Source organism: Aplidium turbinatum, chromosome 1 (assembly GCF_918807975.1).
Source record: "Aplidium turbinatum chromosome 1, kaAplTurb1.1, whole genome shotgun sequence".
NCBI classification, from domain to species: Eukaryota; Metazoa; Chordata; class Ascidiacea; order Aplousobranchia; family Polyclinidae; genus Aplidium; species Aplidium turbinatum.
Window position 1 is genome coordinate 16213309 of NC_137472.1, and position 24004 is coordinate 16237312.

Here is a 24004-nt window from a genome sequence, read left to right on the forward strand (position 1 = left end):
AAAAGCACTGTCGCGACTTCTTTTAGTTGTTCGGTTGAGAAGTGGAAACCTCGTTGTTTCACTTTCAATATCCCTTTCCGTAACAAGCCTCCACCTCGCGGTAATAAATCTCCTTGTTCGGCGATTTCTGAAAACTTTAACCTCACTTCGTCGGAGATTTTTTGCATTTGTCTGGCCCCCGCGTTCAACTTTTCAGACTCGATCAGACCTTCATAACAACTGGTGTGAGGTAAGTTGGGCATGTGTGCCATCGCGATTTCAGCTTGCTTTCTAAGTTGGACAGCTACTGAACTATAAGATTGCATATTTGAAACCGATAGACAGCATATCCTCTATTTAAACCAGAAAGACGTCATTTCCTAGTGATAGGTGAAGACACACAAGATTTTATAACTTGCACCAGCATTGATTAAAACTTTTTAGCACTGAAAATACTTCCGAGGTTGAAAAGTCCATCCCCAAGGTATAAAATGAATTACTTCCGAGGTTGAAAAGTCCGTTGAGATTTTAAATTTCGCGCCTTTGAAATGATTTTGATAAAAAAATAAAAAAAAAGTGTGGACTCAATTGTGATAAAAACGCATGGGGCTTTTGCTGTATCAGAGTTTTGCAGTTTGTATATGCATTGGGTATAAGTCAGATGACTGATATGTCTTTTTATCCAGTCACTTTCATGGATTGTGACTTATATTGAATGTAATATTTTTGAAAGAATTCAATCGAGCATGACAACGTCGTTTGAAACGCGCCCTGGTCAAATTTGGAGGGAAAACTCGACTTATATTATGGAAGCACTCAACAACCCGGCTCATTTCTAAAATTGAATAGCCTACAACATGGAACAAGAGTTGAAAATCAACATCGATATACTCAACGTAATATTACAGGAATTGATTCATCACAGGGTGATGAATCACCCCCAAACGTAAGTTTTCTTATTACTGTTTTAAAAGTTTATTATTTTATCACCATCGTTATGTTCAGGAGTAGCCTACTTCTATATTAGCAATATGGTAGCCTACTGCTATTTTTCATTCATCAAATGCTGGCCTTTGCACAATCTAACCTCTTAGTGTAATTTAATAAGAATCGATTATAGTAATAGCATCTTCAGCTTATTCAAATGGGCTGTTATTGATATTTATATGATGTATGTTTCTGCTAGCTAAAGGAATAATAATGCGTTGTGTTGGTAGGCTACTATCTGTTTTTGCAAAGACCATAGGTTGCAGAATAATGATTAAGCTTTCTTTTTTCAGAACCCATCCGCCGAAGTCATGCTGCTACAACTTATCGTCCATACAACAGCAAAGTTTTGCCTGTTGAAAATAAAAAAAGAAGTAAGTTTTCTGTTTTGTCTAAATAATTACATTTTTAAACGTTTGGTTCAATCTGTGTAGTTATGAAAAGTTATGTTATGAAATTGTTTCAGTTATGAAAATTGTTTCAGTTATGAACAAATGTTAGGATAATATTCTACCAAAATTACAATAATTTTTGTCTTTTCAGCGTCGAAAACTAAGAAGGCAGAGGAGGCGGAGGAGACGTGAAGCGACTTCACAATAAAAAATCGTACAAAATTTTGTGTGTGGTTTTGTGCAAAGTACAATTTTGAGGCAGATAAATGCAACGCGACGGTTCGTCACAGCAACATATGGGGTGCGCCGAGCACTTCCGAGGTTGAAAAGTCCGTTGCCAAGATATCACTAGGTCCCATAACAATTCGGTATGACGACATAAAGAGGATTGCACCATCCCACTGTAATCTGTGAACTTTTAACTCGATATTGCACGCACAGTAATCTGTGGACTTTCAACTCGATTGCACCATAGCGTATATAAACACAAAAAAAAGAAAAAAAAAAAAGATTAGGTCTATAAAAAATCGCGCGTTTGAGTCAGTGACATTTCATTCAACATGTTTACTTGCGAGATTTGCGGTCAGTCTTATACCCAAAAACGTAATTTAGAGAGGCATAGGAAAAAACATTTAAATATTAGATGGACCTGCGAGTTGTGTCAACAATCGTTTTCAAAAACCTATAGTCGATCTCTGCATGCCAAACGATGCAAAAAGTAAGTGTGTGTTCATCAACAAACCAGTTAATTGTACTAGCTGTAAATATGTTCTGTAATTATACATGTCTTATTGATCATAGTTATTCACACGCATTGTTAAACACTTGATAAAGTAATAGTTGTTCAAATCTCTACAAGTATACAAAAATTTCAGATAATCAAAGTCTTTTGCAAAATAGCTCTTTAGCCCCGCTTTGTGACGTGTTAAATTCTTGTAGACGACAAACAGCAATTGCTGAACATGACATGGATCCGGCCCTGTGGGAAGAGATCGATTGGTCCCAAAATCAATCTGCCAACAAAATGGATGATGAATCAAATCCTGACTTTTGGAAGTGAGTGTTTAAATTCTTGGTGTGGTATTCCTTATTTACAACAGTGCTCTAATTGTAAAATATTGACAGAGAGATCGATTGGTCGCAAAATCAATCTGGTGGCAATATGAACGAGGAACCAAATCCTGCTGTTGAGGAGTGAGTATTGGCATTCATTGATGTAAAGTGTTGATAGATGCGACAATGAGAGAGGGGTGAGGAAAGTTTTAAACACACAACTCGGTGAAATTTCATTTAAGATCTTTTGCAGGACAGGTGAGGAATCAGCAGACAGAGATGAAGTAAATGAAGAGACAATCGATGATCAACTAAAGTAAGAGATGTAATGTTGTAAACAAAAGTTTATGCATATTTTCTTTTGTGTGATGAAATGTTAAACCCATTAAAGTTTCTACCAATGTCTCACAGACATATTTTCTTTCAGAACGTTTATGACACAACATCACTCCAGTATTGTTGACTCGAGAAAGGTTGGAAACAAAATTCAAGACGTTTTCAACTTTTCATTATCTGATCGGAATATAGAAGAGCTTTGCAACCAATTGATTCGTATTATTTTTGAACAGCAAAAGCATCGTTTTAAAATTAATTACAGTTTTGGATTTATTTTACGCCATCGCCTGAACAATTCTTTAAAATTTTTCCACGCTTCACATGGCACAGACACTGTTTTAAAGTTAGCAAAACTAATCTCAAAGAAAGAGGATTTTTTGGAATTTTTAAGTGATTTATTTCACCAGGATTTTTTAGAATTTGCAAGGCAGCAACGACCAGATAGTGCGTGGGTGGTTGAGCAAGTGACAAATGTGACTTTTTTTGTATATAAATTACCTAAATTTTTCATTGGGTGTGGGGTCGAGCTGCCAGAGTTTATTCTCAATAACCCTGGGGTAAATGCTTTAAACATCAATAGACTAGGGTGCCACAGGCGCCCCTCAAAAATTAAAATTGCGTCCGATACACCTGAACTTTTTTTTATATGTGACACTTAGTAAAAAAAGCATGTGTGAGAAATTTCAATAAGTTTTGATAAAATTTGGACGTGCAGATTAGGTTTAAAGTTGTTAAAGGTAAATTTTCACAATTTCAATAGTAAAACCCTCTCTAGATCATCAAAACTCAGACATTTCTTCTCAGTTACGGAGTATTTGAACTTCGAACACTTTCTGGTGAACTTACTTACTAATTTACAATCATACAGACCATGTGTCAATTGTATATATATGTTCAACAATTTATGAAAAATGCCTAAAAATATGAGGTTTCATGCATTATAAAAAAGGATCCATGTAAAGAAAATGCCTATTGAGATGAAATTACTACAGCATTTGAAGAATCAAAAGTAGGCTACATTCATTAACTAATCGTTTTTGTTTATTGAAAACTTTTTGGTCTTTGAAGATCAAAATCTCAGCTATGTTTGTACGGAACTTGGACTCAAAAACAAAAATTTGGATCTTTACACACTAAACATAGTCAGTAAAAACGTATCACAGAAAGATAAACACAAAGCACAATGCTTAGAGTCCAGACATCCACTACTTAACAACAAAACCACAATAGCGTACAATTTATGGAGGCCTACATTTATTTTAACGCTTGCAATAATAGTGAAATGGTAAGGTAAAATGGCAATTAATAACACACAACTATCTAGTATCTAATTACAAAGTAAAATGCAGCATAATAGGCTACTGGTATGCTATGACAGGCTGCAAATAATGCTGATCTGATTGCAATGTTGTGTAAGCTGACAACACTTTATGGAGTTATACAGTCAGTACTTTGACAATTACATGGTTAAAAATCATGTGCCCTCAGACTGTAGTTGTCGAGTACGTTGATTAGGTAATACCTTCCTCGCATTTTTGACTACTTGGAGAATGTTTTGGTAGCGTTCTTCAAGGTTTGAAGTTGACAAGAAGTCATGGGCCAGCTTGAAGCCTCGCTCAGCGGCATCATTAACGACTCTGAAAGCCAACTTTCTTTTTCGCCTCAACATATGTAAACCACCATGATACATAGAAATAAACTGTAAATTGTAGAAACCTCTTTAACTTTTCGAGTTGAGATGCTTTCATGATGGCATTTTTTTGGGGCAATTTATGAATTTCGTCTTGTAAGAGCACAATTTTCAGTGAATATATAAGTTTGCTCATCCACCTGGCTCTGTGTAATGCACCAGGTCTTTGGAGAGACACATCCTTACTGGTAGGTGGCTCAAGTTTAAGTACAATTGATACAAATTCAAAAGTTCTAATTAGTCGCTTCTTAAAAATTTGGATGATTCTGGATGGAGCTTCATCTGATTTATCAGCTCAGACAATTCTTCCCGCATGCTGGCAAGCAGATCAATTTCCTCGTGCGATTTTGATGTATGAAAACAACCTGATGCGCTATCAGAAAGAGTTTGAAAATTGCTTTTAAAGCGTTGAAATATGGAAATGTTGGGTCCACTGCTGCTTTCTATTTTGAGTTCTTCCCAAACATGCGTCAGTAATATCTCCCCAATATGATGCCTGCATGCTGCCTAAAGTAGGCCTTTTCCAAGATGATCTTGTATTTGGATACAGGCAGTGCTGTATTTGAGGGTATACGGCGGTATACGCAGTATACTCTCTGCTTTTTCGAGCAATTATGGTATACCCTCTGGTTTTCCAAAGAGAGTGCTTATGCTATCCTTACTGATTCTTGACAACTACTAACTAACTACTTAACCATTTGAGGACCAACGGTACCTGGGTGTACCATGAACTTAATTCCGTACTCGTATAATTTTGATGTTGACAATTCATGTTATGGTAGAATAAAGACTATTTTGTAAGTTGTGTATTATTTATCATTTTGGAAAATCTGACAGTATACCCTGTGCTTTTTTTACGAATACAGCACTGGATACAGGCCGCAGTTTTGTGGCCCGTATTGCTACTTGTGGTGTCAAACACCATTGCAGCAAGACATGCAGTACAGTTCCAATTGTTTAACAATTCCATGCTTGCATTGGCTATTTGCTTTCCGTTTGAATCGGATGTTTGTGCAGGCAAATAAGGAACACCAAGCAGTTTTGAGCCTCCAATACCTAATAGCAATATCGGAAGCCTTTATTCCAAGACCCTGGGTGAGGTCAAGCCAGCTATGTTGATTCAATGTTGCAAGATGGTGAATCAATGTAACAGGCGCGGAGCTGTCATGCTTGACCTCAATTGAGATCTTGACATACTGGCACTGGTCTCCTAACCTAATTCTTCAATTTACCTTGTTTCAATGTGAAGAAAAAGATGAGAAATAGCAAAAAAACTGATGTTCAAACTAGGGAAATCCCCTAATTTTACTGTATTTCAGTTTAGACTTTCGTTTTCAATCTGCACATCCAATTTTTGTCCAATCTCAATCAAACTTTGCAAAGTGCCTTAATATGTGAAATGTCACACCAGAAAAAAAGTTCAGGTGATTTCGGCCACATGAGGGCGCCTGTGTCACCCTACAATAGACATACCAAACGTCAATACTCGGATCATCTTTGCTTTTTCCGCTGTTTAGCCTTGTTTCGTGGATGTACACTTTTGAACCTGGAGACCGCAGCACAACAATACTTTCACACTTACTGCACACGCTTTCACAAAGACCCCACAAAATTTCAAGGGGTAGAGCTTTGCCAAATTGGGGAAGTAGAAAAATTATTCAAAGTCAACATTTTTGTTTATTCGTTAGAATGGGATGGGGAGGGAGCTGTAGCAAGTCTTGTGCAACGGAGTCATTGTCACTTTCAGGACACCATGAACTTAAATTTATTTAAAAGCCATTTCAGCCACATATTCAACATGACTTTCTACGCCAACACATACAAATGTCCAAAATGTCAAAAAAATTGGACGACCAACAACAACTATCATCGACACGTCAGAACCTGTGATTTCAATGTAAAGTACAAATATGTTGGTGGGTCATATCATACTCCTCTCACCATTTTTCAACAACTTGAGGACATGGGAATTTCAGTACCACCATCGGATCGTTATTACAATTTCAGAGCGACCTACGACTATGAGTCTTTGTGTTCAAAAGAGCAACTTCCTAGTCCTACTACCACAATTCAATGGGGAGCTAAACACATTGCATGTTCTGTCAGCGTTAGCAGTAATGTTCCCAACTTTCAGTCTCCTGTCTGCTTTGTCAGTACAGGGAGTACACACGATTTGGTGAAACAAAAATTGGATTATTTAAACAAAATATCGACACACGCTTATGACATTCTTTGTAAAAAATTTTCTTATGTGTTTGAGGAACTTGAGCGCCTATGTGGTCCTGATGAGTCTAATCCCAATCACAAACATGTTCAGTCATTAATGCAACGTTTTCGCAGTTTTTTAAAAGAATTACCTGTTTTAGGGTTCAATTCCGGAAGGTACGACATCAATCTTGTCAAGACAGAATTCTTTTCTTTTCTTCAACCTGACATTGTGTTTGTAGTGAAGCGAAATAACAATTTTATGTGTGTCAAAACATCTACTTTAAAGTTTCTTTATTTTTCCAATTTTTTGGCTGCCGGATCTTCATATGACAAATTCATTAAAGCGTATGGGGTGGAACAAAAAAAGTTTTTCTTTCCTTATGAATGGTTAGATGACTTGTCAAAATTGAACCAAACCTCTCTTCCCTCCTATGATGCATTTTATAACACTTTAAAAGGTTGTAACATTTCCAAGGAAAATTACGCTTTGTGCCAAAAAATCTGGCAAGAGGAAAACATGCAGACCATGAAAGACTTTCTTGTGTATTACAATAATCTGGATGTGGGCCCCTTCTTGCAAGCCATTGACAAAGCTTTTAGTTTTTACAAATCCAAAGGTTTAGACATGTTCAAAGATGGAATTTCTGTTCCAGGCCTCACTTTAAAATACCTTTTTTCCACTGTAACTCCTGATGTCAACTTCACGCTCATCAATGAAAAAAACAAAGACCTGCATGAACTCATCAAGTCACAAATTGTAGGGGGTCCTTCCATTATCTTCCACCGCTATCATGAGAAAGAGGTAACAAAACTCAGGGAACATGAATTTGGTTCAGAAGCAAAATTGTGTCAGTCCATTCAGGGTCAAGATGCAAACGCGCTCTACCTTTCTGCTATTATGAAGGATATGCCCACTGGGGGTTTTATTCGGTACAAACAGTGTGAAAACTTTAAACCAGTAACCTCCCATAAATACGGCCTTCTCGCGATGGAGTGGTTGGAGTTTCTTTCATCTCAGCAAGGTCTTTCAATCCAACATCAATTCAACGGAGGGGAAAAGAGAATTGGAAAGCTTCCTGTGGATGGTTTTTGCAAAGAAACACGCACTGTGTATCAATTTCATGGATGTTTCTGGCACGGTCATGCATGCCACCTCAATATTGACCATGTCACTGGCACGATGAAAGAGACAAATGCATCCAACGGCGAGACAATGGAAAAACTGAGGGAAAACACAGAAAAAAATTCTAAGTATTTGCATGATTTGGGTTACAGAGTGGTTGAGATGTATGAGTGTGACTGGCTTGAAGAAAAGAAAACGAGTATTGTGAAACAGTTCTTGAAAACTTTAAACATCATTAAACCTTTACACAACATGACTCAGGACACATTTCTTTCCTACATTAAACAAGACAAACTTTTTGGAATGGTGTTGTGTGATATTGAGACTCCTGACAATTTAAAAAGGCACTTTTCTGAATTTTGCCCCATTTTTAAAAATGTTGATGTATCCAGGGAAGACATAGGACAATACATGCAGGAGTTTGCAGAAAAAAATCAAATATTATCCAAACCAAGACGAATGCTCATTGGGAGTTATTTTGGTTCTAAAGTTTTATTGATCACACCCCTGTTAAAATGGTACTTAGAACACGGTCTTGTTGTGACTAAAATTTATGAAGTGATCCAATACACTCCAAAAAACTGTTTTGAAGAATTTGGTAACCAAGTTTCCATGGCAAGGAGAGGAGGTGACGCTGATCCAGACAAGGTAATTATTGGGGACACATTCAAATTATGGGGAAATTCAAGCTATGGAAAATCCATCACAAACAAGACAAAACACAAAAACATGTCATATCACACCAATGACTCTGTGCACAAGGCAATCAACGAACCTTTTTTTCACCATTTGAATCCACTCTCTGAAAGTCTGTATGAAGTAGAATGTTTCAAAAACAAAATTAAATTAGATCTCCCACTTCAAATTGGCTTTTTTGTCTATGGGTATGCAAAGCTGAGAATGTTAGAATTTTATTATAACTTTTTGGATTACTTTGTTGATCGTAGAGACTTTCAGTGTTTAGAGATGGATACAGATTCATTGTATTACGCTCTCTCTGCCCCTTGCCTCGAAGATGTCATCATTCCTGAAAAACGCAAACAATTTTACACAAATGGCTTCCTGCAAAAGCCTGTCCTGCCCATCGAGAGGAGTTTGTTCGCCTGAAAATGTCTGGGGATGTCTTTCACCAAAAGGATTGTTGTGTACGCCAGCAACTCTTTGATAAGAGAACCCCTGGACTTTTCAAGTTGGAGTGGGAAGGATCCGGCTTCATAGGTCTTTCCAGCAAGACCTATTACTGTTTTGGTAAAAGTAATAAACAAGTTTCCAAAGGAATCAGTGTGAGACAAAACAATTTCAACAAGGATTCATACCTCAACGTCATACACACCAAACATAACCAATCAGGCACAAACATTTCATTCAGAACACAGAACAACAAAGTCTTCACATACACACAGACAAAAAACGGTCTCACCTACTTTTACCCCAAGCGCCAAGTTCATCCAGACGGTATAACCACAAGTCCACTTTGCATTTAATTGTGATCAGTTAAATGTAATTGATCGAGTTTCGCTTTTAGCAGTATGATCATTGTTTTCTTCACAAATATGACGACGTTTATATTGTATTTGTTGATCGTGTATGTATTGAAATAAAACATCTGACGCAATCGTTGCGACATCGTGGTAAGTTTTGCACAAGACTCTGCCAGGACAGTGCCAGAACACTGTTTGTACACTGCTTTTGGTACTGCTTCGTACGACCAAGACTCTGCCAGGACAGTGCCAAGCATTGCTTCGTACGACCAAGACTCTGCCAGGACAGTGCTAGGTACTGCTCTGCCAAGACTCTGCTTTTGGCTCTGTCAGGTACTGCCGGAGCACTGCTTTTTTCGTACTGCCAGGTACTGCTTTTTTCGTACTGCCAGGTACTGCTCTGCCAAGACTCTGCCAGGACAGTGCCAGGTACTGCCAGGGCTCTGCCAGGGCTCTGCTTTTGGCTCTGCCAGCGGATATCGAGAGGATCATACTCTACTACTTACATGATTGAAATGTTTTTTTTTCATGTTGTTAACTAGATTTGCAAAATAACGTTTTCTACATTTTTTTTCTAATTTGTTGGACATGCGTTTTGTGTCAAGTTATTTATTACGCATTAGAAGATTTCTTTCTTTTCAAATTTTGAAATAGCATTTTAGATGCAGTTTGCGGTTGATGGCATTACTGCAGCAGCCATCTTTTGTAATTGACACACACCCAAAAACAAAAGGCGCATAAACTACTGCAGGCTGATAGACCACGTCACAATACATCATAACGATGTTTTTCCGAACCAAAGACCCAGAAAACCAACTTTGTTGTATGTTAGTTTAGACGTCTGCAGATGTTGAACCAATGACAAAAAGTGATTTGCTGATTTCAAACAAAGTGATTGCTGTTCCCAATGTGCAAACATTTTTGATAAAAAGTAATCAAGTTTTGGCCACAGCTTTCTGGTCCATTTAGGCTACTATGGTCAATCAAATCACGTTGCAAATAACTTATCGAGTCGGCATTCCTGGGTAGGCTCACACTGAAGTTGTTTTGTGTAAAGTCTTGCTTGTGAAAAAATTGAGGTAAAAACACAAAAATGAAGTAAGTTATTTTCACAAAGTATCATATTCTTGAATGAACCATACTGCAGTGGCGTATCCTGGTTGATTTTCGTAGGCATGCAATGGAAAGAGGGTCACAGCCAGTGTAGGGGGGTCTGGGCGCATGCCCTCCCAGGAAAATTTTGCAAATTTGCTTTAAGTTTTATAGCTTTTCTTGCAATCTGAGTCTTACTTAGCTGATAATTGTTTGAGCTGTTTTGCAAAAAAATGAGGTTTGGAACGTACCATGAATCCAATGTCTTAATTTTATATCTTTATCCTGCATTGCAGAAAAGCGGACTTGAAGCGCTATGCAGCGGTACGTGTATGGCCTTCAGCACACACCCGACCCGTTTTCTTGATGATCTTTTAAACTACTGTGCTTAGGTCTCAAGTATATCATAGGCTACTATCTACAGTAGAAAACCGCAAGGACTTAAACTAGGAGGACCAAAAGAAAAAAGGCCAAACAAATGCCAATCGGAAAACTAAAAAAGACCAAGCTTCCAAACAAAAATAGTCCAGCCAAGCACATTTAAAAAACCCGAATTTCTGAGATTTGGCCTTAAAAAGACCAATCTGGCAACCCTGTCTCGAGATCGTGACTTATGCTTTGCATGCATGCAATTCGATTTCGAGTAATATCAGTCATAAATAGAGTAGACAACCGGAAACAAACATTGCAGTCGGCTGCAGCGTGGGTCAGGTGTACGTCGGAAGGCGTACACCGATGCATAGCGCTCAAGTCCGCTTTCCCGCAATGCAGGATAAAGATAAACAAACAATTTCAAGTCTGCATGCCTTGGTTCCATTTGCTCCACGCTGTTGTAAAAGAGCGGCGAATAGGCAAATTGTATTATCAACGCATGCTGAGCTCGTCTCAGCATGCAGAGTTGCCAGGGTCAGCAAAGTTTCCAAATTTTGAAAACGAACAGTTGTTTCGAATACTGAAATTAAGAGAGCGAGGTGGTTCTGCTATTAACATTTTCAATTTCTACGCATAAATTCGTTGTTTTTGAAAGATTCCTGATTTCATCAGAATTGTAAGGCATGCAGTGCATGCATGGAGAATACGCCACTGAACCATAGTTTAAAAAAAAAAAGTTTGAACAGGTTTCATCTGATAGAAATTATAATTGATAGCCTATCATCGGGAAGGATCAAATAGCTGCGAAAATCACTTCGAGCAATTCTTTGTGGTGATTTTCATTATGCAAACCAATGAAACTCAATTTGAAGAAAACAAAGACAATGCTGATCGAAAAAAACAATGAAAATAAAAAAATTAAAATTAAGCTGGAAGGAGAACAATTGGATCAGGTCACCATGTACACATACCTAGGGTCCCTCATTACACAAGATGGAAGATGCACCAATGATGTAAAAAGAAGAATCGGTCAAGCAAAAGCGTCATTTTGGAAATGCAAGGAATTTTTAAGAGGAGATATAAATTTACAATTAAAACTGAAACTTATGTCTTGTTACATCAAACCAGTCATGTCATATGGAAGTGAAAGTTGGACTTACAGCAAAGAAATTCACAAAAAAATTAATGCTTTTCAACTCTGGTGCTACAGAAGAATATTAAAAATATCATATAAAAAACACATTACAAACGCAGCAATTAGGAAAAGAATTGGAGTGCAAGATAGATGGGCAAACGACTTAGCAAAACAAAAGATGAAATTCGCGGGACATATTTTGAGAGGATCGGCGGGACAGCTACATCAATTGGTTATTGAAGGTATGGTGGAAGGAAAGAAGTGCAGGGGAAGAAGGAGACGAACATGGGGAGATGACGTAATACAGTGGGCTGATTTGACAAGCATCGGAGAAACAAAAAGAGTAGCGGAAGAACGTGACTTGTGGAAGAAAATGACAGCCAACCTTCGGATCGGAGACGGCACTTGATGATGATGATGAAACCAAGGTGAACCTCAGTATACATATTTTTACGCCAAACGATAAAAATCGTTCTTTCTTTTTTTCTAATTAGTTTTATGAGACAAGGAAAACGATATAAAAAATAATTCAATTCAACATATTTCCCTTATTTTGTCAGATATGCATTTTGTGTAACAATGCTTTAGAAAAATTGCTGAGTATGGTATAATATAGCGTTTGAGATGCAGTCAGAGGAAGCAACTCTATGGTTGAAGGCGTTATTACAAAAGCCAATCTTTTGTCACGGAAATGTATTCGAAAACAAAAAGGCACAAAAGCGGCTGACTGTTAGCCTAGATTGCGCTACAATACATTACAAAAACGAGGCACTGATTTTAGTTTCTTTCAACCCAACAAACAACTTTGCTCCAAATGACACAAACGTCCAAATTTATGGAGAAAAAGATATAGGCCTACACCGTTTTGTGAAATTAAGCTTTTGAAGACCAACATCTGAATGAAAAGTTTGAATTTATTGAGTTGGTCCTAATAGTGTTTCTGCTGAGATATTTCAAAACTTTTAAATCCTCGTAGAGAAAAAATAAGTTTGTAATCTCTCAAGCAACTGCAAAATTACCATTTAGGTAAAGATTCAGTGCTGATACAATATGCACAATGTTTGTCAAAGCACAATAATTTAGCTGCGCGTGTTTTTCCACAAAAGCCAAGCAGTTTAGATAGTCTGTGTCAAGTTCTTTTCAGTATCCTTCAATCTCTCGTTTTCATAAAACATTTTCACAACATCCATAAATATTCATGTGAATATAAGTGCACAGGTACATGCAAAAGTTTATTGGCGGGTCAAGAACGCATTCCTTGCTTTCCGACAAGAAATCAAGAAACTTACCACATCAGTCTGTTTGTTTTATGAGATAAACAGAGTTTTGTCAAGAATTTTCCTACTGCTTCTTGTTATAAGTTAGAAACAAGATGTATTAGCCATAGAAAACAACATAAAATTACATTTCTTTCAGCATAGCTTATCGGATACTCTCTGATAATTTCAAAGAAATTCAGATGTAATTAAAAGAGCAACTCAAAAATCGAGTTAGCAAACAAAAAGCGGAATCATTACGGTTGAATGCTTTACAACAAAGCCAACTCATGAGATATCTGTGTCGCAGTTCCACGCACGGCGGCGCTCAGTAATCCTATTAGTCCGTATAATTTGAAAACAAAAAGGCTATAGCTAGTAACTAGCTAAAATATCAGAGTATGTTATGAAAATCATGTCATATCTTTAAAACTATAGACAATAGCAACGTTATTTAAAGCGGAATAAATACTTGAATACTCTTTAGGAAAAGTCAAGAAATTAAAAAGCTGTGGATCGCGTAGTTCTTTAATGATATTGCTTTGAAAAGTACCAAGTCCCCACCGACCCCCCCTCCCCCTACAGGAAATAGGGTTAATACAAATGGTACCAAAGAAAAGGGTGGCTCTGCGAAGTAATCAGAGCATTATTTTGTGTTCCTTGTTTGTTGTTACCCAGTGTTGCCAGATTTTTTTTAAAAAAGAGCCCAAAAACGCGCCAAAGCGATTTAAAAGTAGCCCAATTTGCATTCGCGACGTCAACGGTCGAGTGACAAAGGCGCAAGCTTTCTAAGGGGGTTTGGGGCATGCTCCCAGGAGTCAAGGACAAAGCAACATCTTTGTCTATCATACTGTTTGTGTAGATACAAAATGCATAGCCTACACTGTTACAACACACAAGAAGTAGAATGTTCAATATTGAATCAAGCATTGTTCAATAGAAAAAAACTTAGACGAGACAATGCTATTATACAGACTTCATACAAATTCCTATTTTCAAATTCAAATGGTTCCATAGTAGATGCTAACGCACAGCATAAGCCCGTCAACTCAGATGAACTACCAAGACCCGACAAAATTCTATCATCAACTGCTGAAGCTTCATTTTCATAAATAGAGCTGTCATACTTCAGCAAGCGGTACACGACAACTGGGCGAGACAAAGTGGGCGATACCCACTTGGGCGAGACCAAGTGGGCGACGAGACAAGTGGGCGACGGACCAGGTGGGCGACGAGCCAAGTGGGCGACGGACCAAGTGGGCGACGAGCCAAGTGGGCGACGGCCAAAGTGGGCGACGGAATCGAAAGTTTAGCCGTTCGGAAAAAATATGACTTTTAATTTTTACTTTAAAATACAATAGTTGATTTGTGGAAGGGAAGCAATGAGAGTTCTCACGCTGAGTTTCACGAAGTATTAGAAGCAACATTTTCATTATTTTTTGTGTAATAGCGCTTTGCATTGTGACATCATCTTGTCACATTATTTTGCAATTTGCGGCGTCAGGGTTTATCGTGAAGCTTAAGAGAAACCTCTCAGAAAAGAGACAAACGAATGGCCAAAGAATGGTTGAAGTCACCACATTTTCATTATTTTTTGTAGTCTAGTAATAGCGCTTGCTGTTTGATGTTAATTTGCATTGTGACATCATCTTGACACATTATTTTGCAACACACAATCCAGTCTCTGAATATTATAAACACTTGCGGTAGGTCACTAGGTCAGCCAGTGGTGAGATCTTAACTACTAAGTAGCTGGTTTGGTAGGTACATGCATTAGACATTTGAATGTTTGTAGTGATTTTCAAGCGAAACAGAAGTTTTTGTTAGTTGTTCGAGTGTGTTATTGTTTAAAATACATGTAAAAACTTACATACGAATCATTAACTGCGGAGATTAGCATAAATTTGATGCTCTAAAAATAATCCATTAAAATAAAATTTTTGACAGAATATCTAAAACTAAAGTCATATTTTTCAATTTTTAGGTCATAAACAAAATGGCCCTAGGAATGACTGTCAGTCACAATGTGTTCTGTAAACTGCTGATGCGGCTACGCAGCGTCTAGACTAGAGCATTCGGATTAAAGTTTTATTGGTACTTTCACATACAACATTGTAAATGTAGGTTAATGGCAAGTCTCTATGAGACATTGGATTTTCCGCGCACATACGATTTATAGCGTCAAGAACACTAATTGTGCGCTGTTGTTTTTTTCGGTCATTGACCGATTTTTTAGAAAAATGTTCGAAAAAAATATAGCCAATTTGGTCAAAATGTGCAAACAAATATATAGTCAATTCGGACAAGTGTTGCAAGGTTGAGTTTCGTTGATGAACGTTGAAGAAACGTTTGTCTGTTCCAACTTTTCTCAGGTAAAACACGACAACGTTTCTCAGCGAAACTTAATGTTGTAGCGAGTCAAAAAGTGCAAATTTTGGTTTGTATCAGCTACTTGAAAGGAAATATTTTCATCAGAAAAAATGACCGAAAAGTCTCAGCGAAAAAAAAACAAACAGATTGCAATGCGCGTGCTATGTTGGTGGCTGCAGCGTTTTTATTAGCATCGATGGTGACCGGAAGTTTTTGCAACATACTCCATCGATAATGATGTTTGAAATTCTTGATGATACCTTGGTCTGAAAGATGGACAGAAGAAGTTGTGTTTGCTGGAAATAAAACACAACTTCTACTTGCTTAAGGTGAGTTTTGTCGATGTTGTTGTTACGATGGTTGTTCAAGAGCTTTTCCCGTGCCTTCCATATCCGTGAAATTTGCGCCTGTGCCACATCAAATTTTGCTGCAACAACTCTCTGCGGCGTTTTCCTTTCTAACTCTTTGATTACAATTAGGCTACTCTTACCACCACTCTTTGACCTTTCGTTTGTTTCTTTTCTGAGGGGTTTCTCTTAAGCTTCACGATAAACCCTGACGCCGCAAATTGCAAAATAATGTGTCAAGATGATGTCACAATGCAAATTAACATTAAACAGCAAGCGTTATTACTAGACTACAAAAAGAGAAACCCCTCAGAAAAGAGACAAACGAATGGCTAAAGAGTGGTTGAAGTCAGTTATGAACGTTCCCTAACCGTTAATCAAAGCTTGTCAGTATAAAATATGATTTTTAATTTAAAATACAATGGTTGATTTGTGGAAGGGAGGCAATGAGAGTTCTCACGCTGAGTTTCACGAAGCATTGGAAGCAACATTTTCATTATTTTTTGTAGTCTAGTAATAGCGCTTGCTGATTGATGTTAATTTGCATTGTGACATCATCTTGACACATTATTTTGCAATTTGCGGCGTCAGGATTTATCGTGAAGCTTAAGAGAAACCCCTCAGAAAAGAAACAAACGAAAGGTCAAAGAGTGGTGGTGAGAGTAGCCTAATTGTAATCAAAGAGTTAGAAAGGAAAACGCCGCAGAGAGTTGTTGCAGCAAAATTTGATGTGGCACAGGCGCAAATTTCACGGATATGGAAGGCACGGGAAAAGCTCTTGAACAACCATCGTAACAACAACATCGACAAAACTCACCTTAAGCAAGTAGAAGTTGTGTTTTATTTCCAGCAAACACAACTTCTTCTGTCCATCTTTCAGACCAAGGTATCATCAAGAATTTCAAACATCATTATCGATGGAGTATGTTGCAAAAACTTCCGGTCACCATCGATGCTAATAAAAACGCTGCAGCCACCAACATAGCACGCGCAATCTGTTTGTTTTTTTTCGCTGAGACTTTTCGGTCATTTGTCCGAAATGACTTGTAAAAATTCGGTCATTTTTTATTTATTTCGGTCATTTTTTCTGATGAAAATATTTCCTTTCAAGTAGCTGATACAAACCAAAATTTGCACTTTTTGACTCGCTACAACATTAAGTTTCGCTGAGAAACGTTGTCGTGTTTTACCTGAGAAAAGTTGGAACAGACAAACGTTTCTTCAACGTTCATCAGCGAAACTCAACCTTGCAACACTTGTCCGAATTGACTATATATTTGTTTGCACATTTTGACCAAATTGACTCAATTTTTTTCGAACATTTTTCTAAAAAATCGGTCAATGACCGAAAAAAACAACAGCGCACAATTAGTGTTCTTGACGCTATAAATCGTATGTGCGCGGAAAATCCAATGTCTCATAGAGACTTACCATTAACTTACATTTACAATGTTGTATGTGAAAGTACCAATAAAACTTTAATCCGAATGCTCTAGTCTAGACGCTGCGTAGCCGCATCAGCAGTTTACAGAACACATTGTGACTGACAGTCATTCCTAGGGCCATTTTGTTTATGACCTAAAAATTGAAAAATATGACTTTAGTTTTAGATATTCTGTCAAAAATTTTATTTTAATGGATTATTTTTAGAGCATCAAATTTATGCTAATCTCCGCAGTTAATGATTCGTATGTAAGTTTTTACATGTATTTTAAACAATAACACACTCGAACAACTAACAAAAACTTCTGTTTCGCTTGAAAATCACTACAAACATTCAAATGTCTAATGCATGTACCTACCAAACCAGCTACTTAGTAGTTAAGATCTCCCCACTGGCTGACCTAGTGGGGTCTGCTACTATTCGGCGAGTCCGATTCGGCGAGTCCGATTCGACTAGTCCGATTCGGCGAGTTCCCTATTCGGCAAGAGCCCTTTTCGGCGAGTGCCCTATTCGGCGAGTTTTTGAAATTTTTGAAAGGAAATTATCGGGTACCGTAGCCTAATTATAATTGCCGTGTTTACATCGTTTTAACGTCGCTAAACGTTGAAATCGTGCAGAAAGGAATAAAAATAAAATGTTTGAACTATTAAATTAAAATTCGTCATGTCAGTTCAGTTGTTTTTATTTCTGACCATCATATGAAAAACAATACACTTCAACATAGCAAAAGTAGAAGCGACAAAACGCGAACGTTAAAACGTGCTTGAATTCGTCATGTCAGTTCAGTTGTTTTTCTTTCTGATCATGATATCAAAAACAATACACGTCAACATAGCAAAGGTGTAGAAAAAGGTAGAAGCGACAAAACGCGAACGTTAAAACGTGCTTGTGACCGAAGTAAGTCATTGAGTTGAAAGAAATTTGGCACGGTCGCAACACTTTCAGAAAAATTTAAGATATGAAGGAAAAATAAAACAAAGAAAATGTTACAAAAAAATAAATAAAATAGATCATGTTTACGTCTATAAGTTAGTACTTTTAAATAGTTAAAATGATTAGTTTGGACCAACAAATGTGTGGCCTACAGCTTGGATTGAAAGGAAATTATCGGGTACCGTAGCCTAGTTATCCCGACCAGCAAAAATTTGTTCCAAGAACACAGTTCATATTTACATTGTAGTAACAGAATGAAAAGGCTAAATAAATGTGTGGCCTATCGTGTTAACGTCGCTAAACGTTGAAATCGTGTAGAAAAGGGAGCTTTTGCTGACTAGGATACTTTGAAACTGAGAAACATTCACAGAAGCCCTACGATTTGTTCCAAGAACCCATTTAGCATAACATTTCATTTGTACATTGATTCAACGTCTGAATACATTATCTTAAAAATGCAACGTATCGTAGGGCTTCTGTGAATGTTTCTCAGTTTCAACGTATCCTAGTCAGCAAAAGCACCCTTTTCTACACGATTTCAACGTTTAGCGACGTTAAAACGATAGGCCACACATTTGGTTAGCCTTTTCATTGTGTTACTACAATGTAAAAATAAACTGTTAGGCTTACTGGGTTTTTGGAACAAATTTTTGCTGGTCGGGATAACTAGGCTACGGTAGCCTACCCGATAATTTCCTTTCAATCTAAGCTGTAGGAGTGTAGGTCACACATTTGTTGATTCAAACTAATCATTTTAACCATAGGCGCCTAATCCGTGGGGGCCAGGCCCCCACGCATATTTCCGCGTGGGAGCAACTTTTTATGCGGCATTGATACATAAAACAATAGATGAACTAGCGATCGGCAGCAGGAAAACATTTTTAAATGCAAACCGCAACAGCTTCGCAGTAAATAATCACTAGAACGAGTAGCGATGCTACAATCCCACCCCAGACAAAAAAATCTGTCATTTTTACGTTGATTTAACGTCTGCAGACGTTGAATCAATGTAAAAATGACTGATTTTGCTGCCTGTGACATAGCAAAAATCTACCATTTTGCGTCGATTCAATGTCATCACATGTTGAGTGCACCCAAAAACAACATAATTTGCTAAGTTGACGCAGCATGCGTTTAACTTAATGCGCTTGCAAACAGCCTCGCTGTCGCTTTCGAAAGTCGAAACCTCTGCAGAGAATTGTCGCGGCAGTGAATCGGTTGCTGTGAAAATGAACTTGAAGTCTCGGCCCGAGGTAACCACTAACCAACGTAGCAAGGGCTGGTACAAACCGCATTGCCCACAAGCGGCATAATCAACACAACAACGGACTCGCGCAAACTGCATGGCGCACACACGTCCGTTGCCATAGAAACCCGATCAAAGGCGGGGAATATGCGCATCTTTTGTTTCATCTGCAACACGAAAACGGGCGTATTACAGCGAATTGAAACTTGAAAGCTGGTCAGCCATAAGTTGCGATATTGTAGTGAAAAGGGAGCAATGTCAAGTCGAAAACTTAATCAAACGTCTCTCTGTAACTATTTTTCAAGGGCTGTTTACGGATGTCAGCAACTTTTAAATTTATTAAAGGTGACGTGCTGTTGAATTGATGTAAACATGAATGATTTTGCTTTCAACAGGTATATTTTCAAGCATATGATCAAGTTAGTATTTTCATTCCATTTACAGTATACCTTTTAGTAAACCTTTTCGTCTCTTGTTTCATGCTAATAAATCTAGTTCGTTGCTAAACTTTATGTTGCGCTTAGCTTAAAGAGTCGCAGTCCATCAACCGCTAGCCAACGCAGACGCATAGCATGTGTTTTGGTCGAGCTTGGTTTATAATAATTAACGGTAGATCGAACGTAGCGATAACTCCGAGTGTGGCAATAAAAGCAATCCTAGTGTGACGACATAATTACGTCATCCATCTGCGTGACATTTCGCTGAATTTACGTTGCTGCTGATGAAACACGCTTTCGCCCCCACGGCCAAAAAAATAGTTAGGCGCCTATCATCATCATAATCCATCGTCGGTTTGTTCCCCACTAGTGGGGGTGGCCTATGATTTTAACTATTCAAAAGTACTAACTTATAGACATAAACATTATTTTTTTTGTAACATTTTCTTTGTTTTATTTTTCCTTCATATCTTAAATTTTTCTGAAGGTGATGCAACCTTGCCAAATTTCTTTCAACTCAATAACTTACTTCGGTCACAAACACGTTTTAACGTTCGCGTTTTGTCGCTTCTACCTTTTCTACACCTTTGCTATGTTGACGTGAATTGTTTTTGATATCATGATCAGAAAGAAAAACAACTGAACTGACATGACGAATTCAAGCACGTTTTAACGTTCGCGTTTTGTCGCTTCTACCTTTGCTATGTTGACGTGTATTGTTTTTGATATGATGGTCAAAAATAAAAATAACTGAACTGACATGACGAATTTTAATTTAATAGTTCAAACATTTTATTTTTATTCCTTTCTGCACGATTTCAACGTTTAGCGACGTTAAAACGATGTAAAAACGGCAATTATAATTAGGCTACGGTACCTGATAATTTCCTTTTAAAAATTTCAAAAACTCGCCGAATAGGGCACTCGCCGAAAAAGGCTCTCGCCGAATAGGGAACTCGCCGAATCGGACTAGTCGAATCGGACTCGCCGAATCGGACTCGCCGAAACGGGCCATTCCGGACCTAGTGACCTACCGCAAGTGTTTATAATATTCAGAGACTGGATTGTGTGTTGCAAAATAATGTGTCAAGATGATGTCACAATGCAAATTAACATCACACAGCAAGCGCTATTACTAGACTACAAAAAATAATGAAAATGTTGCTTCCAGTGCTTCGTGAAACTCAGCGTGAGAACTCTCATTGCTTCCCTTCCACAAATCAACCATTGTATTTTAAAGTAAAAATTAAAAGTCATATTTTATACTGACAAGCTTTGATAACGGTTAGGAAACGTTCATAACTGACTTCAACCACTCTTTGGCCATTCGTTTGTCTCTTTTCTGAGAGGTTTCTCTTAAGCTTCACGATAAACCCTGACGCCGCAAATTGCAAAATAATGTGACAAGATGATGTCACAATGCAAAGCGCTATTACACAAAAAATAATGAAAATGTTGCTTCTAATACTTCGTGAAACTCAGCGTGAGAACTCTCATTGCTTCCCTTCTACAAATCAACCATTGTATTTTAAAGTAAAAATTAAAAGTCATATTTTTTCCGAACGGTTAAACTTTCGATTCCGTCGCCCACTTTGGCCGTCGCCCACTTGGCTCGTCGCCCACTTGGCTCGTCGCCCACTTGACTCGTCGCCCACCTGGTCCGTCGCCCACTTGTCTCGTCGCCCACCTGGTCTCGCCCAAGTGGGTATCGCCCACTTTGTCTCGCCCAGTTGTCGTGTACCGGATGACCGGGGATCAAACAGCATTTTTCCAATTGTTGCAGCAGAGTTCTGATCCTCAAAATCGCTGACAAAAGTTGAAGTCCCATACGATTTCGCAGTTTGGTTTTGATTGCAGAAACTCTCGAAAAGGCTCGCTCAACCAATGCATTGCTGATTTGTATAGCTACATTGTTAGTGCCAATTGAGCAACTTCTCTAAATTTATACTCCCCTGCAGCATTTCTAAACTCGTACACCTTGGAACAAAAAGTAGCCTACAACAATATATCATTGTTTTTTCATCATACAAGGAAGACCAGTTTACATTCAGTAAATTTCTCCACTGACACTCCATTTTTCCCACTTTAATTTATAGCTTAGACACCAATAAAAGCTTCAAAAATTATGGCACTAAACCAAGATCATAACTATAATTTCCGATATTCGATACAAGTGCAATTTCGCTTTCGCCACTCGTCAGTCCAAGTCCTTCCGTTTTCCCGGATAAAAATGAATACAGCATTGCTGTAACAACAGTCAAAGCTGCTCATGGTCAGCGGTAAAATCAATCCTCATGCTGAATCAAAAAAATAACGTCATTTTTCCGTAATAAACCGAAACTTTACCAACATTTTCAAGGCTCGTCGGATTCTACCAATTATTCAATTCTGCCAACTCAAAATTCACTGCCAAACAACTTAAAATTCTGCCAAAACTTAAGCGCCGTATCGCGCCAAATAAGAGACTGAAAGTAGCCCAAAAAAGTGCAAGTCGCAAACCAACATTTTTTGGCGCCAAGCCAAGACGGACTATATAGAGGCCATGACAACGTACAATGGGATTGTTAAAACTGGGGGCAGATAGTGACGTCATAGTGCTATTGTCTTCAATTGAACCGTACGTTAGGCTAATATTTATAACACTGAAACGATTCAAACGAAAGCTGTGGCACTGTGTGGCAGCTTTAAAAAATTAATATGTTGTTACAGAACGGTAGCCTGAAAGTTGAAATAAATCACCAAGTACGCTACTGGTGTTGTAAACAATTTATATATTTTTTAATCTCGTATCAAACGGGCCCACTACAAACTTGTAAAAGGAAAAATACAATTAAATCATTTGTTTGATATTGTACCACACCAACCTTGAAAATTGCGATGGCAGCCATGATAACACTGAGATATTTAAAAAGTGGTAACTTCACTAGCATTAAGTATCTAAAAAAAACAATGCACCAGCTACTCATAGCCAAGACTCGCTTAGTTAAAAGATTAATTGTTAACGTGTAAAAAGTAAGGCATCATTCACTATTCACTAAGCCTTATAAACACGGAATGGCCCGTTTCGGCGAGTCCGATTCGGCGAGTCCGATTCGACTAGTCCGATTCGGCGAGTTCCCTATTCGGCGAGAGCCTTTTTCGGCGAGTGCCCTATTCGGCGAGTTTTTGAAATTTTTAAAATGAAATTATCGGGTACCGTAGCCTAATTACAATTGCCGTTTTTACATCGTTTTAACATCGCTAAACGTTGAAATCGTGCAGAAAGGAATAAAAATAAAATGTTTGAACTATTAAATTAAAATTCGTCATGTCAGTTCAGTTATTTTTATTTTTGACCATCATATCAAAAACAATACACGTCAACATAGCAAAGGTCGAGAAAAAGGTAGAAGCGACAAAACGCGAAGTTAAAACGTGCTTGTTACCGAAGTAAGTTATTGAGTTGAAAGAAATTTGGCACGGTCGCAACACCTTCAGAAAAATTTAAGATATGAAGGGAAAATAAAACAAAGACAATGTTACAAAAAAAATCATGTTTATGTCTATAAGTTAGTACTTTTGAATAGTTAAAATGATTAGTTTGGATCAACAAATGTGTGACCTACAGCTTAGATTGAAAGGAAATTATCGGGTACCGTAGCCTAGTTATCCCGACCAGCAAAAATTTGTTCCAAGAACCCAGTTAGCCTAACAGTTCATTTTTACATTGTAGTAACAGAATAAAAAGGCTAACCAAATGTGTGGCCTATCGTTTTAACGTCGCTAAACGTTGAAATTGTGTAGAAAAGAGAACTTTGCTGACTAGGATACGTTGAAACTGAAAAACATTCACAGAAGCCCTACGATACGTTGCATTTTTAAGATAATGTATTCAGACGTTGAATCAATGTACAAATGAAATCTTATGCTAAATGGGTTCTTGGAACAATTCGAAAGGCTTCTGTGAATGTTTCTCAGCTTCAACGTATCCTAGTCAGCAAAGTTCTCTTTTCTACACGATTTCAACATTTAGCAACGTTAAAACGATGTAAAAACGGCAATTTTTGCTGGTCGGGATAACTGGGCTACGGCATCCGATAATTTCCTTTAACAAATTTCAAAAACTCGCCGAATAGGGCACTCG

At 37.8% G+C, this 24004-nt stretch overlaps 1 protein-coding gene across 1 annotated transcript; it reads left to right on the forward strand.

Annotated features, from left to right (window-relative positions):
* The first annotated feature begins 836 nt into the window (after positions 1 to 836).
* Positions 837 to 9346, forward strand: LOC145783892 (uncharacterized). The gene is made up of 7 exons (XM_082595679.1): positions 837 to 925; positions 2298 to 2414; positions 2665 to 2727; positions 2839 to 2884; positions 3155 to 3304; positions 6185 to 8530; positions 8818 to 9346. The coding sequence occupies exons 1-7, from the start codon at positions 837 to 839 to the stop codon at positions 9250 to 9252; spliced, it is 3246 nt and encodes a 1081-aa protein (XP_082451805.1). The 3' UTR covers positions 9253 to 9346.
* Positions 9347 to 24004: the final 14658 nt, after the last annotated feature.